Below are 15,726 nucleotides of genomic sequence, written 5' to 3'. Positions count from 1 at the left end.
GGCATAGTAGGTGAGGCACCCAAGTCTACATAAAGAAATCATATATCTTTTAAGAGGCTTCTATGTTATGAATGCAACAGAAATTCCTACCATAAATCTCAAAGGATAGCTACACTTTGTTGTAGGCATTGTAATTATTGCTCATTCATGGCTAATGGAAATGAATTTGTGCATCCAATTACTTCTAAAACATATATATTTTCACATTATGCTGATTGTATGAGTAGAGATTTGGTTTACTTAGCTAGATGTTTAGTGTCCATCTTTTTATGTTGGTAAAACCAACCATACATTACATGAATGGGTTAGAGAACATCTTTATGCTATATAAAAAGGTGATAGAACTAATGCCTTAGCCAAGCATGCCTCTGTAAATGGGTTGAAACATAAATTCTGTTTTTGAGTGGTTGAGTTGATTTATAAAACTCCATGATTAGGAGACATTAAGAACAGGACTGAGAAACAGGAAGTCAAATGGATTGTCAGGCTACAATCCAATAAATCACCTGGACTTAATGATAGTGTGACTTTGAAACCATTTTTATGTGATAAACCTTAATGTGACAAACCTTTAAAATATTAGGGATTTTTGATTAACATCCTTTTATAAGAATTTTTAACACTTTGAGGTCATTAGGTATTATTGTATATAAAATGTATATAATGTTCGTGTTGATTTGCTCAATTTCACTATCCTTTTATATTGGCTTGCTAGTAAATTTATGAACGAACTGCGTACCTTGCATGGGTGGGAGAGTTTACTTGGACTTTGCTGCCACCTAGTGGCATTGTTCTAGTTTAACAAATGAGCTAGTATAGTTCCATTTTTTTATTCATATGCTTTTATGTCCTTTACTTTTATATATATATATATATATATATATATATATATATATATATATATATATATATATATATATATATATATATAATGATATTGAAACTTTTTTATGGTTTGTAATGTTGTATTTATATTTTTTAGACTATTTTTCAGACTATTTGTTCACTTAAGATGCTATATTGTGTTTACATTGTATGTATGTTTTAAATGGTGGATTTGTATTAATTGGCTGGGTATGTAAATGCTTACTTCATCATAAAATATTATTTAAATGGATTTCCTGATGTGCTTTATTAGGTCTGAAGAAGCATCTATGTTAGGACAGAAAAACACTCACTTGTTTTTTATTTTTTAATAAATGTTTTGTCCTCAGGGCTGTGTTTGGTTCCTTGTACGTTAAATTTATATATATATATATATATATATATATATATATATATATATATATATATATATATATATATATATATATATATATATATATATATATATATATATGTATATACACACAGTCCCCCATTAGAGGCTGATAAGAAAACTTGTAGGGCAGAGTACTGGATCAATACTAAGGAACTAGGTAGATGCCTGGTTGAATGGTAGGGAAAAGAATGCTGTGTTAAGCAGGACAGCTTTAGCAACTACAAAACTAATTATTGGGTACAGTGGGGGGGCTGTTATGGATCTTTATTTATTTTTTTTTTTTGTTTCGGACATATCTAAGAAAATAGAGAACAGGATCAATCTCTTTGCTGCTGAGAGAAAGATACACCAGTATAGGAAGGGGGAAGAGTTTAGGGAAGGATCTGGAAACACAATGAACAAGTGGGAATAAAAATGGCTGCTGAGATTCAGTGCAAACAAAGGCCACAACTATGGTATGAAATGTCAGCTTGGAATATGGAAACCAATAGCAGTAGAGAAAGGGAAGGATCTTGGGGTATTTGGAGTAGACCACCTTGAGCAGATTGAGTCGGTAGTAGCAGCAGTAGGCAAAATACTGAGATGTGTCTATAGAGGGTGAGATTTCAGAAGTACATTCATTACGTTTCTTCTCTACAATGTCTTGCTCAGAACACAGCTTAAGTACTTCATGCAGTTCTGAGCCAGTATAAGTGAAAAAAAAAACATAATTTTGATGGAAGAAATGCAGAAGAAGGAATCCCAAAAAAAGATCAGTGGGAAATAGGGTATAGTGTTTGGACAGAAACTATCGAGGTTAGCATTCTTCTCAGCTGTGACAAGAAGTGAGAGACGGATATGATAATGGTCCACAAACTCATATCTGCAAGATATTTATGGGTCATACTAAACAAAAAGGACATGGGGAAAGGGGGCACATACAACAGGTTTGGGGTACTAAACTCCAAAAATAATATTAAGCAGTAGAACCACAGACCAGAGAATGGGAATACATTAAATGTATAACCAAACATACTTGTTGACCAACAGGCAAGGGTATGGATGGAGAGGAAATAGATATTTATGGTAATTAAAATGATAGACTCTATAATTATTGATTCTTTCTGCCATTAATAAAATGTAATGTAAAAAAATGCACTGCAAAGTTAATATTCATCTTTCAGCTGGACAATACAACAATAATATGATAGAAGGCAGAAGAAGGACTTGGAATTCTTTTATAGTTATAAAAAAAGTAAAACTAATAGGATAAGAAAAGTTTTGAGTCAGATTTTTTTAGAAGAAGGAAGAGTAAAGATAATTTTGCTTTTACTAGTCGGTGACTTGTTTATACATCTCTAAAGACAAATATAAAACTGCCCTTACTAGTATTATGGTCTGTCAGACAGAAGACCTTACACTACCTAGTTTGCTCAGTTTTTTTTTTCAGTTAGTATTTTGTGGCTTACCATCCCCTGCTTTACTCCAATGGTTCATATGAGCATTGACACCTTAATTTCAACCTCTAAAGTCTATTGCAGCTGTGTATTCTCTCTGTACAAACTGCTTTTTGAAGTAGTACTTCATCATCCATACAGGCCTATGAGTCACATCTAACGTTTTTAACAACCATGTGAATGACCAATGTCATACATAGAGCTTATCAGGCAAGAAGGGAAGGCAAGGGATCACCAGAAATTTATTCCATATCACAAGCATAACTACACACATAGGCACACACACACACACACACACACACACACACACACACACACACACACACACACACACACACACACACACACACACACACACACACACACACACACACACACACACACACACACACACACACACACACACACACACACACACACACACACACACACACTACATGCACTCTTAGAGACAATTTAGATTTGCTTATCTAAATTGTTTCTAAGAGCTATTTAGATTTTCGAATTTGACTGTTGCATACCTTTGAGATGTGGGAAGAACAAAGAGCACCTGGAGAAAACTCATGTGAACACAAACAGGACATACAAATAACACATAGGAGGCACTCCAGCTGAGAATCGAACATGTGAGCCTTTTGCTGTAAAGTAATGCATCATCATTGTGGTTATATTCTCTGCATTCTATTATGCCTTTGCTTTCAGCTGTGATCCCTCACAGTATAGTGGCTACTTTGCATCTTGACTCCATTTTTTCCAGTAAGAACTGTCCTAATCCTGTTAGGCTTTTTCATATGTGGATCACTATCAGAAGTGTAATGCATAGTCTTGTTAATCCATACACTTTAACAAATAAGCTGTAACAAACAAAATCCATTAGTTTCTGACAACAGTGAAAACAGCCTGATTTATGAGATAGAGGTTACAAAAACTGGAAAGGGTAGGAAGAGATTTCTAAGATGCTGGAAATTCTAAATCAGCGGAAGGGGAACCTGAGAAGCTGTCAAGAAGGTATTGAGAGGCATAGTAGTTTAAAGTAGTCTTGGGAAGATGGCAGGCAGGGTTTAATGGAGTTAGTTAAAAAAGGAAGGAGCACAGAACTAGCACCAAATGACAGATGTATATAGTGCAGCTTACTGAACAATTGGAATCCTGGTTATTCTGGGCCTCCTGCTTCTCCACAAGTCCAGTGGCTTTACCAGCAGTAAAGACCTAAATATTCACCAACATAAACAAAACTTGGTGGAGGTACAACTTTATAAACCAGCGCCTTCCTAACCTGTAGAATAAAATTCCTCTGCATGTTAAGCAGTGACTCACTTTCTTCTGTTAAATATAGACTAGATGACTTTATGGATATTCACAAATTTACTCCAGGACTAACTGGTATGGTCCTCTTGGAGAAAGATGATGCAGCTTGAAGGAGGGTACTGGAAAGTCATAAATGGTCATAAGACTCAAGAGCCTTGGTGTATCTGTGGAACTATGAATCTGAAGGGTGAGTGTGGGATCTGGATCACCCTGGATGTGACAGGTAATGTAGAACAGACATGAAAAGGGTTGTTATTTCAGTGGAGTAAGACATTGAACATGTGTTTATAGTGAATTGCTTGAGGTTTGTTTCATTTTGTGATGTGTATATCACTGGAACGTGCAGACTTATGTTACAGAAAGTTAACAAAAATGACAAAATCCTAAAACGTGCTGTTAATTTTTCTAGGTAGGTGGTGCGCATCTATATTATATTATCATAAGATGAAAATAGTGAACTCTATTTTCATCGTACCAATAATATCTAAACAACAAAATATCAAACAAATGGAGCAGCAAAATTTTTCCCAGGGAAAAATGTACTGCTCCATAAAAAAAAACGACCTTAAACACAAATTTAAGTGGGGGGCTTCACCCCCTACACCACCCGATGTGGGGGGCTGTGCCCCCCCACTTAAATATACCAACTCCAAGATCACACCATAGTGGAGGAAATGGCAAAGTCCCAAAGACCGTCCACCGAATTTTTTCCCTGGGAAAAAATTCTATGTTCCGTGACTTTGCTATTTTGCCAATCGACAGTATCGGATCGACTAAATAGCATTCGCTATTTAGTCCATTTGATACTGTCATATAGACCCAGTTGGTGCACCTCTACACTGATACTACTTACATAAACTAACATTAAAATATGTGTACATTTTTGCTGGGGCAATCTTCCAGAATGCCATAACCTCAGACTTAGTATATGTTCAACCATAGTCACACTTTTATTTTTGATTTTAAAAGTGACAGAGCTCTGGTCCTCAGAATGATGACATACATCCCTTATAAGATATCCTTTTTAATGCTGATGACCACTCTGGTGGCATTAGTCTTGTTTGTCTTTTTGATATTTCCCGGTTAGGAGTTGCCACAGCGGAACTCCGGTCCGCTAATGATTGGCAGTAGATTTTTATGGTGCCGAGTTGTCAGCCCGATGCCCAACTTTCAGCGAAGGCACGCCCATTCACTCATGTCTTTTGAATGCCACTCGACCACGGGGAGGACATGCAGACTCCACACAGAAGGCACTCTAGCCAAGAATCGAACAGGAGAACCTGTTGCTATGAGGCAACAACTCTACCGCATAGCACTATTTGAAAAGTTTAGACTAATGCCACTCTGGTGGCATTAGTCTAAATTTTTCAAATAGTGCTATGTCCTAGTTTTTGCAGGGCTTCTAGATTATGTCTATCTTTTGCATCAATCCACTGTCTTAGGCACCTTATTATTTTAGCGGTCCTTAATATTGTCCTCTAACAGTATTACGGGTGGTCTATCTTTGCAGTAAATATTACCATTGTGTCCTTTCCTTTTGTGGTTCCCTTAAGTTGACTGCACATGGCTTTTATATTGTCATCTGGTAGTTTTTCACCAGCTATTATAGTCTGCATTTTTCAGGGTTAAATGTCAGCTCCCATTTCTCCGGTCAAACAGCCATGTGACTTATATACCGTTTTTTAGAACTAGTCCTCCATAACTTACAGGGTTTTAGCATGTTCTTCATTTCCTTGCTTAATGCATTTTCCACAGCTATTTCAAATGCATTAAGCACTTGGTGAAAGGCAGAGATTACAAGTCAGTTTCTAAACACTGTCACTTAAGGGAATATCTTTTAGTAAGAAGACTGACAGATGAGACAAAAAGCAATTAAAAACAATACACAAATATGTAAAGCACAGGCATTTACCTATATATTTTTTCTTCATTCATATGAAACTGAATTCTCTAAGCATGAGAACAATTCCTTAACTTAATATTTAACCTACTCTGAAGATATTGGAAGGCCCTTACTACTAGTGCACAGACGAACAGACAATTTGACGGGTTAAGAGGCACATGCTTTAGAGAGTGTGGGAGGGGAAGTTGTGTTAGAGGATATTGATTTGGGATACAACAGTTAGTTTCTGGATTAGGGATATTAATTGAAATATGATTTAGTTATTGATTTCTTGTAGGTGCATAGCTTTTCAGCATGAAGAAAGACATAATTAGGGTCAAATGACAATATTTAAGGCTACAAGAAAATGAGTATGAAAACTAAAATTAGGAGGAAGAAGGTGTGAGTTATGCTTGTGTTGTATGTTTAGTCAGAATGGTGTACACTTAGTGTAGGTGTTTATGAATTTGACCCTTAGAGTGAGATCATCAGATATTGGGGTTTAGGGATTTTTTCCTTTTCCCAGCCTTTGTACAATCACAGACTCAGTATATATACATAAATGTATATATATATATATATATATATATATATATATATATATATATATATATATATGTGTATATATAAGTTGCAGGAGGTGTGGTCATATGGCTTTCCCATCCCCCCACAACCATGGAGTGCAGTTGGTAGAAGCACTCTGCCAAAAAAAAAAATCATTCCTTTGTGCAATTTTCACTGAATGTACAAATCATGAACTTTTTTGGTCATTAGTCAGCTATAAGGATGCTCAAGTATTAATAATACAATTATATATATTTCAAAGCAGTTTTGCATAATTTGTTACACAAGCATGTCTCCCCATTTTCATATGCAAGTAAACTAACAACAAATCTCTCAATGCACTTTCAAAGTCAAAATCATTACGTGAAAAAGCTAGTTAAGATGTGACTTTGGTGTAATAGAAGCATTTAATGTCTGATATTTTATTATTTTTATACATACTGAGTCATGTATAGAATGACAAGTGCAATGATTTGATAGCATGTGGTTAAAAGTTTGTTGCAGATGAATAGCTGATTTCTTTTGCTTGAAAAGTATATATAATCAAAACTCAGCATTTCCCTCCTCTAAAGTACTTTACTAATTTGTCAAAGAAAATTGGTCATGCTAAACCAGTGATGGTGAACCTTTGAGCTTGGCATGTCAAAAATTCAAAAAATGCCTGTCTTGCTGGCGTGTCTACCCCCCACCAACAAAAGAGAAGCAATTATTTTCATATTCGTTTATTTAAAAGATGCAGTCCAATCATGTGTACTGATATGTATTAAAAAGTATGAGAAAAATCAGTGACTTACAATAGAGAAAGCAATATGTGCACTGATAACTGGGCTTAAAATAGTGCACCACAAATTACCCTAATTTTAATAGTAATTTGGAAATGAACTGAAAAAAAAATATGAAACACCGCATTTGATTTGATTAACATCAATCAATGACTTTTTTGTTGCTGAGTTTTAATAAATAAGTGTAGGGTCACATATTTCTTGAATTTTTGTTCGATCACTTTTTTTGGTAACTTGTGTATTGGTGAATGCTGGTATGTCACCCAAAACATCATTTATTTATTTTATTTATTTGCAGTTTGTTTGCCAGGATAGTCCAATTGGGCCACAAAGAGCCCATTTTCAATGGAGTCCTGGGGAGAAAATCTCCAGAAAAATACATGAAGTACAAGAGTACAAGATACACTATAAATGCAAGAGTCATAAGAATATACGATAACATAATACATGAAATGTGAAGACAAATATAAATGCAGGAAGTCTCAAGTATACAAGATAACAAATTACATGAATAAGAGAGAATTTTGAAAAAAAATAAGTAAGAAGTTCCCATGAGGTGCTAGTTAGAGTAATGCATTGAATTTTATTACAAAACTCCCTGTAAAATATGGTAGTTCCTACAGTTATTATTAGGAGTAGTTAGACTGTAGGGGACTATTTACAGATATATTAGTTTGTGGAGAGTAGTTAAGGTAATGAAATTATGTAGGATGGGAGCAAGAGCATTCCCATTGTGAAGTTAGGTATGAGCGAAGTAGGGTTTTGAAGGCAGAGAGTCTGTTAGTGGTACTAATGAGAGGTGGAAGAGAATTCCAATGGTGTGCTAGTGAGAAGGATAGGAGGTGCTTGCCTGGAGGACGGGAAGGTTTATGGAGTTCTATTAGATTCTGGGAGTTAGATCTGCGACATCAGTCAGGAAGATGCATTTTGAAGGTGGAGGCAAGGGCGGGGCAGAGAGAGAGGGGCTGAAAATAAGTTTGTGTGCTTGGATAAGTTAGGTATAGGTGAGATAGTTGGGTAGCTCAAACCAGTCCAGTTGATGTAGGGAAATACAGTGATGGGTAGTAGATTTATGGCCAGTTGCAAATTTAGAAATTTTGTAGCAACAGGAGGAGCATTTTGATTTGAGGGAAGATTGCAAATTAGTAGGGATAGAGGCACCATACAGAAGGGAAGGGATGAGGTAAGCAGTAGCGAGTACACGCCTAGTAGGGGGAGAGATATAACGGTTATGACAGTAAAGCATGCCTAATTTTTTATGTGTTGTTTTTATATTAACTTGCAAGTAGCTATCAAACTTTAGCTGATCATCAAGGAGAATTCTTAGAAGTTTTGCAGTGGAGACTATTTCGAGAGCTATATTATTTTGACTGGTGATAGAGAATGAGTTTTAATCTAAGGTGGTGGTTTTAGAAGGGGTAGATATCATTAGTTTAGTCTTGGTAGTACTGAGTGCTTGATGGTTGTCTAGCATCCATTGTTCAGTGGAAGAGAAGGCTACCTGAGTTAATTTTATTAATGAAGAAGTAGAGGTGGCAGAGCATATTATTGTCGAGTCGTCGGCGTATTGGATGAGTTTAGTGTTAAGGATGGCAAGATAGAAGTAATTTATAAAGATATTGAATAAAAGGGGACCTAGAATTGATCCTTGGGGGACACCTGTGGGAGTATCTAGGAAAGGTGAAATAGCTTTTTTCCACTTGACTGCTTGTTGCCTGTTTGATAGGTAACTGGTGAACCAATTGATAGTGGAGGTGGATAGGTTTAGTTTAGAGAGTTTGGTAATGATAAGGTTGTGTGAGATGGTGTCAAAAGCCTTTGAAAGGTCTAAGAGGAGGGTAGATACAGTATGACCGGTGTCACGGGCCTTGTTAATGATCTCTAGGAAGGAGAGAAGGGCAGTGAAGGTACTATGGCCTGGTTGGAATCCATGCTGAGTGGGAGTGAGAAGGTTGTTATTTAAGAGATAGGGTAGAAGTTGAAGGTGGATGCATTTTTCCAGAAGTTTAGAAATAGGGGATAAGATAGTGATAGGTCTGAAGTTTGGGATATCATTGTTGTTGCCACATTTATGGAGTGGAATAATAAAGGTATGGGTTAGATGTAGGGAGGAGGGAAGATGATGAGCAAAAATGGGAAAACGGTCACTTAGTGGTTCGGGAAGGGTGCCACTGTCAGTGATATGGTGAGGATGTGAAACAAGAATCCAATCTAAGGTGCTCCCATGGTGGAAGTCTTTGGCTGATCTAGTTGTTGAGGTAATAAGTTGAGTGAAGTTTTATAGATTTATAGCTAGGGAGGTGTTTGAAAATTGAATTGTGGTCCAGTTAATGTTAACATCACCTATGATAATAGTTTCATTAGTAATGTTACTAAAGAACCAGGAGAGAATGTCCTCAAGGATGTGGCCATTATCTACGTCATGGTGTGTCACCTTTGACATGAGTGTCATAGGTTCACCATCACTGTGCTAAACCCCTTCAACTGCTCCACTACAGAGGTATAAGAGATATCCCAAAATGTACTTTGGTCCAAGCAAGATATAATCTTATTATTGTCTGGTTCATAATATTAAGACACTGTAATCATTCTTTGATTGTATCGGTATGTGGTTGCTGGTTAAACACACTAATATTCTTCTGTTCATCACAGTGGTCTTGCTGTTTGTACCAGACTGCTGTGTGCTGTTAGTAACAAGTGTTACCTGAATCCATTATTATCTGACCATGAATATAGTATGTTTACATGACAGGTATTGGGTTGAATTGCCCTAAAGGAGGATTTTAAGGGTTGCTTCTGAAAAATGGCTGTTTCACTTTTTTCTGTTAGTAATACTTTGTTCAAAGTACAAAAATATATACAAAATTTTACTTGCAGAATTTTATTTAAATAAACAAAGAGAAAGCATTTTATAATATATGTTAAGAGCACACACACACACACACACACACACACACACACACACACACACACACACACACACACACACACACACACACACACACACATCAAGAAAGTCAAATATATGCGTGTACACATATATCTGCATTCATTGTACAATTAACTGCTCAGATTTAAAGTTTTTACCAAGATTTTGGATGGTACTTACTTCTGAGGAATGCTAGTTATTTTAGCAATTAGAAGAATGTCAGATTTAACACTTACATTTGTAACATCCACAGCTTTCTTAGCCAATGCCTTCTTTTGAGATTCTGACCAGCCTTTAATTTTCCCCAGAGATTCAAGTGCACCAGAGAGAGCATCAGCAGAAAGATTGGCTAACTGCTTGACAGAAAGACCAGTGGCTGCACTTCCAAGGTTCTTTAGGTTGTCTCCAGTCATGTTAACAATACTGATATCTTTCAGCAACTTCTGATAGAGCTATGAAAAAATTCAGAACAAATTGTTTTAGACAATCTGAATATAATCCCATTAGTTTTAGAAAAGTAGTGTATAAAGACAATCATATACCTGTCCTATACCTAATTATTAAATAAATCTGGAATATTATTTAGGTTTATTCTTTCATGTATTTAATATCTGGTAACTTGTTAGGTTGACTGGTCCATGAATCCCTTTTAACCACAACCAAGTGAAAGGAACAAAGTGTTCAAAATATAGAGATACAATGCAACAAAATGATGCATATGCAGTTAGTATATAAACATTATAGCAAGCATGCAGTAAGACAAGCAGAAGAAATTATAAGTTAAACATTCAAAATGCTAGTCATGGAGAGTAGCAATAGCTGGCTTAAATCAAGAGCTTGATTGTTTTTGTTGGAGTTGATTTCTCTGATTAAATGCATAAGGGCATTTGCAATGAGAAACATTCTTTCATAATAACATCATTAAATAAATGTTCATTAATAAAGCTGTCAAAAAATAAAGCAAGTGTAAGTATTTAAATCCATTTCTCTCTGACTTTAGTTTTACATGCTCATTGAGTAAGTTGAATAAAAACACACCTTATTAAACAATAGTTTAGTAGGACTTGACTGCTCAAACTCATAACACAAACATACCCTGCCAGTTACTAATATGCACATAAGCTTCTGCATGGTAAGATTCAGACACTTTACCTTGCCCATCAGTAATCATTTTCCTCTGAACTCAGTTAACTTAACTGTACACACAAAGACGATTTCAGAAATAGTGTTTCTGCTTCATTCACATTTTATGTTTATATGGAGGATTATTCTCAGGTATGATGAATAAAAATGTCTTGCTATTTGAGCAAAACTCCTATAATCATACACAAGCCCCCTTTATACCCATGGGTACACCAGTGAACAGAGATCATCTTGGACTACTGATGGTGTCATTCATCACAGTGATGGCCACCAGTAGCCAATGACCTATAGTGCTAATTTGTCTTTTATCAGGGGTGGTCATGCACTTCCAATCGTATATGTCAAGTTAAGCTGCATCTTCAAAAACAGAAATGCACTCTTCTTAGTCTAATGAGACTGAAGCATAACCATCTAATGAATGGTGCAAAGTTTGTGAGAAAATTGGAAGTTCTGATTTACTCTACATACCAACTGCAAGTTTGAACACCAACATTAGTATTTATAAATGTATTACTATGAATATGTTTTTTGCCATTTAACATTTACGGTCTACTGACCACACATACTGTCCTGCAGAAACACTTTAAAATTTCTCGCATTCATATTGAGACTGTTGTGAACTGCAATTGCAATCCCTGACTTCAGTAGGTCTAATCTTGATATCATATTCCTATTGAAGAACACTCTTCCAGCATTTCCTATGTGGTTGCATGTACTGAATGTTAATAAAGAATGGAGTATCTGCCTATCTTTAATTTCAAATGTTTGTGCTCATGACTCAGTATCCTGTTGGCTTATTTAAGTGTGTGAATAAAACTTTTTTGCTAACTCAAAACCCAAAGTCAATGGAACACAGACATGGTATATAATGCCTTTTATTCCACCATTATATGTTTAACAATTGTTCTAGTTTTTAGAATAGCAGGATTCCTTCATTTGGAATTATTTAACTGTGATAACTCCTTTAGTCTGAAAGATCAAGTAATTATAAAACCTTTGCAGGTCCATTAAAAGGTATTACATCACCTATGTGTTCTAGTGTCTTTGTCATTTCTTTTAAAGGCGCAGTACAATACATTTTCATTTTTTTTTTTTTTTACTATCAGCTAACTCATTCTTTGACGTGTTTGATGGGTGACATATGCAAAGTGCTTTATTCTATTTTACTTTGTGAAATGTGTAAATTAAACTGAGTAAATTGTAAAGACTTATTTGTGACACAATTTCTGCTGGGGATTGCATGTAATACTGCTGCATTTTTTGCATTGTTTATAATGTAGTTGTTTTGTTGCAAGTGACCTCAGCACATTAAATGGGCATTTAGAATGTGTATCTCCTGCATAGTGAAACACTAAATTCATTAATTCATAAATGCCCATGCTAAGTTAAAAAAACATTGTCATGTAATGCATATTGAAATATATATCACATCTGGCATAACTATTTACTATCTTCACTGCCTTTGCTGACATCAGGAAACCTAATAAAAATAAATTCCATACCATTAATTTATACAGTAACTATGGGCTACCATGTATACAATCAGAAACACGCGCTCGCATGCGCACACACAAACACACACACACACACACACACACACACACACACACACACACACACACACACACACACACACACACACACACATATTGTGGAACAGATTACTACTTTGGTACTACATAGTATAGTGTTATGAAATGCGACAAATTTTTCTTTCTTGGTTGTTAATATAAGGCCAATCCTCTTTGTCCAATCTTTTATGATAATGTTATAGATTTGGAGGAATAGGGGACTGTTTCTTATTTCTCTATGTAAGACTTTCCTCGATGTTGTTATTATTCTGTCATGGATATGTGTGGATATATCTTCATTGCTCAGTTTTGGTGTCTTTACATATCTCAGTCTTGATATTGTATCAGTATAGAAATGCCAGTTTGTTCTTTTAAACTACTTGCCATAGTTCTGTGAGTGTTCCACATTACAGACTTATTTGTAAGAGTCTTCTATATACCCTGCCTTGGAGTAAAAAAAATAAACCATTGGTTGAAGATATGTGATTATTACAAACCTTTTCTGTACACTTAACTGATACAATTATCTGCTTTACCGAGAAGGCTAATGACATATCTAACTATTTGAGTTTAGTTCCACTTAAACCTTTACCACAGACTTTGCAACAAACATGACAACCCTTTCCTAACAATCCAGCAGTAGAATGTGGACAGCCCTGTAAGGTAAAGCACCACAATCCAATCAAATAGGCATGGAAATATCAAATTGCATCATAACATTATCTTATATGGTCATTGACTTGGTCATCTCAAGGGTTTATTGTTTTTTATCTGTTTTCATATACTCTTACTTACAATAATGCACTTAATGTGTTCAGAGCCATTGAAATATTGAACATCAATGTATGACAGTCTTCTGCTTCTAACTATAATCTCAGTTGCAACACATTCTGAGCATGTGGTTCTTCCAACACATCCCATTCAAATTCATCCACATTCCCAGGAAACTTGTGCAATCCATCTTTATTAATTGATTCCCGCCAATGGAGCTCTGGAAATATGCACAATAACTTCCAGTGGGTGGAGCTTAAGCTTTGTGATGGAATAAAATGATGTCTTCACATTTCAAACAAATGTTCATATCTCTGGAACCATGGGGTCACTAAAGAAATGTAAATGGCAAACTCTGCATTAATAATACCAGAATTCCACAATTTTTATAGTGCTAGTATTCCTTAGGTTCCAGGTCTTAAACTGGATTTTGTAAGTCACATGAACCCTTGTAATATTTTAAACAACTCACAATACCTCAGCAACCGCTCAAGTTACGCACACAATGTTAGCAGCATTTTGCTCACACAGTTGGGAGCTTTCATATGAGAATAAACAGTTCTGATTATGCTACTTGGTTGCTGAGATATTTAGAAAAATATGACATTTATGACAATATAACTAAATATTTTATATATCTATATATATATATAGAGAGAGAGAGAGAGAGAGAGGTCAAATAATTTTTAAGCTTTAAGATTAAATATTTGAATAGTTTGTATGTAGCAAGGTTCTGGAATTATTAATGCAAGTATGGACAAACAATATTTGATGCCTTCAGACATCATTAGGATATAACTGCAGAAACACCTGGAGGCATCACTCAGCTGTAATGAGTTAATAATGTTTTCTCAAAATAGATTTCTTTCTTGAAAAAATACTTAGGTTTATGTGTCTGAAGCCTGTGCTTCTTCCAGCATGTCCATAATACTTGATAAGATGTTCATATAGACATAGTCATCTTTTCTTGTCAATAGGATATTATAAAGCTATCATTAAGTATGGAATTCACTAAAGTGCCAGACTCATTGCATTTCCATACTGCTGATGTTGCTGCCTTGAATGTAACATTGTTACTCATCTTTGGATCTTTCCATATCATAATCTTACACTTTTATTTAGAAGATTCTTGTTTTTAATTTTAGGCATGATTTGGGATGAATTCATATTTGCAAGATGCTCACTCTCTACCAGAAATGAAAAAACAAAAACATTTTTTCTCAGTAGGTGATATAGGGCATTGTCCACAAATGTCGACATCTCCTGAGTTACCTTCATTTGGAATAGGTGGTACTTTCTCTCCATTGTATTCTGGTAAACATTGCAACACTTTGCTGCCTTTGGCGACTTCATCCTCACCTTATATATCTCAATGCACAAAGTACTGAGTATATATTTTTTTTTAGAAATTGGGAGCCTGTATTATATTGACTGCTTGCTTTTTCTTGCCTAAAACTGTTGCTATATGCTTAGCAAAAGTTGCTTAGCACTGGTGAATAGCCGTGATAGTCATCAATGACCAAGTAGCTACCATTTTTATGTCATTTGCAGTGCATTGCTAGGATAAATGTCTATAGCCCTTCTTTCAAAACAAAGTTCATTCTTCTTAGTTATAGATATACAAAGCCAGCCCATATTTTACATTCTACTTCACCACTACATCAGTCTTATTTAGGTTAGAACCAGACTGCATTTACCTTAAGAACTCTGTTTAATTAAGCAGTAGATATATGAACAAATCATCTCAACTAGTTTGGAGACAACAAATGGAACCCTATCTATTTACAGTTACATTTTTAGTTTTACTCCTGAAACTTTTGGGAAAAGCCAAACAATTTCCTGAATGGATAATTAATTTATATAGTGTCACACATAGATTCCCTTTTGTTTAAGTTCCTGATCATCTTCCATACCCTTAACCCTCATCTCACCATGTGCCTTCCCTCTTAAAATATTATTCGCCATTTTACACGCACTCACTTATGTCTTTTCAATGCCTGTTGTGCTTTTTTCATCATCTTTCGATTTGCATTCACACTAACATATTAGGACTCTGTTTGTGGCATTTTTTACAGTCTT

General features: G+C 35.4%; 1 protein-coding gene across 2 annotated transcripts in view; it reads right to left on the bottom strand.

Annotated features, from left to right (window-relative positions):
• Window positions 1-15,726, bottom strand: part of LOC122813973 (otoancorin-like) — a 656,691-nt gene that overhangs the window by 470,192 nt on the left and 170,773 nt on the right. For both annotated transcript variants that reach the window (XM_044086530.1, XM_044086531.1), the window contains exon 9: window positions 10,399-10,614. In XM_044086530.1, the coding sequence (XP_043942465.1) occupies window positions 10,399-10,614 (216 nt within the window). The remainder of the gene's footprint in view (window positions 1-10,398; window positions 10,615-15,726) is intronic.

The sequence above is a fragment of the Protopterus annectens genome, chromosome 10.part0, assembly GCF_019279795.1.
Source record: "Protopterus annectens isolate FY-2018-M chromosome 10.part0, PAN1.0, whole genome shotgun sequence".
NCBI classification, from domain to species: Eukaryota; Metazoa; Chordata; order Ceratodontiformes; family Protopteridae; genus Protopterus; species Protopterus annectens.
Note: the sequence above shows the minus strand (reverse complement) of the source record. Positions and strands in the feature narration are given on the sequence as shown.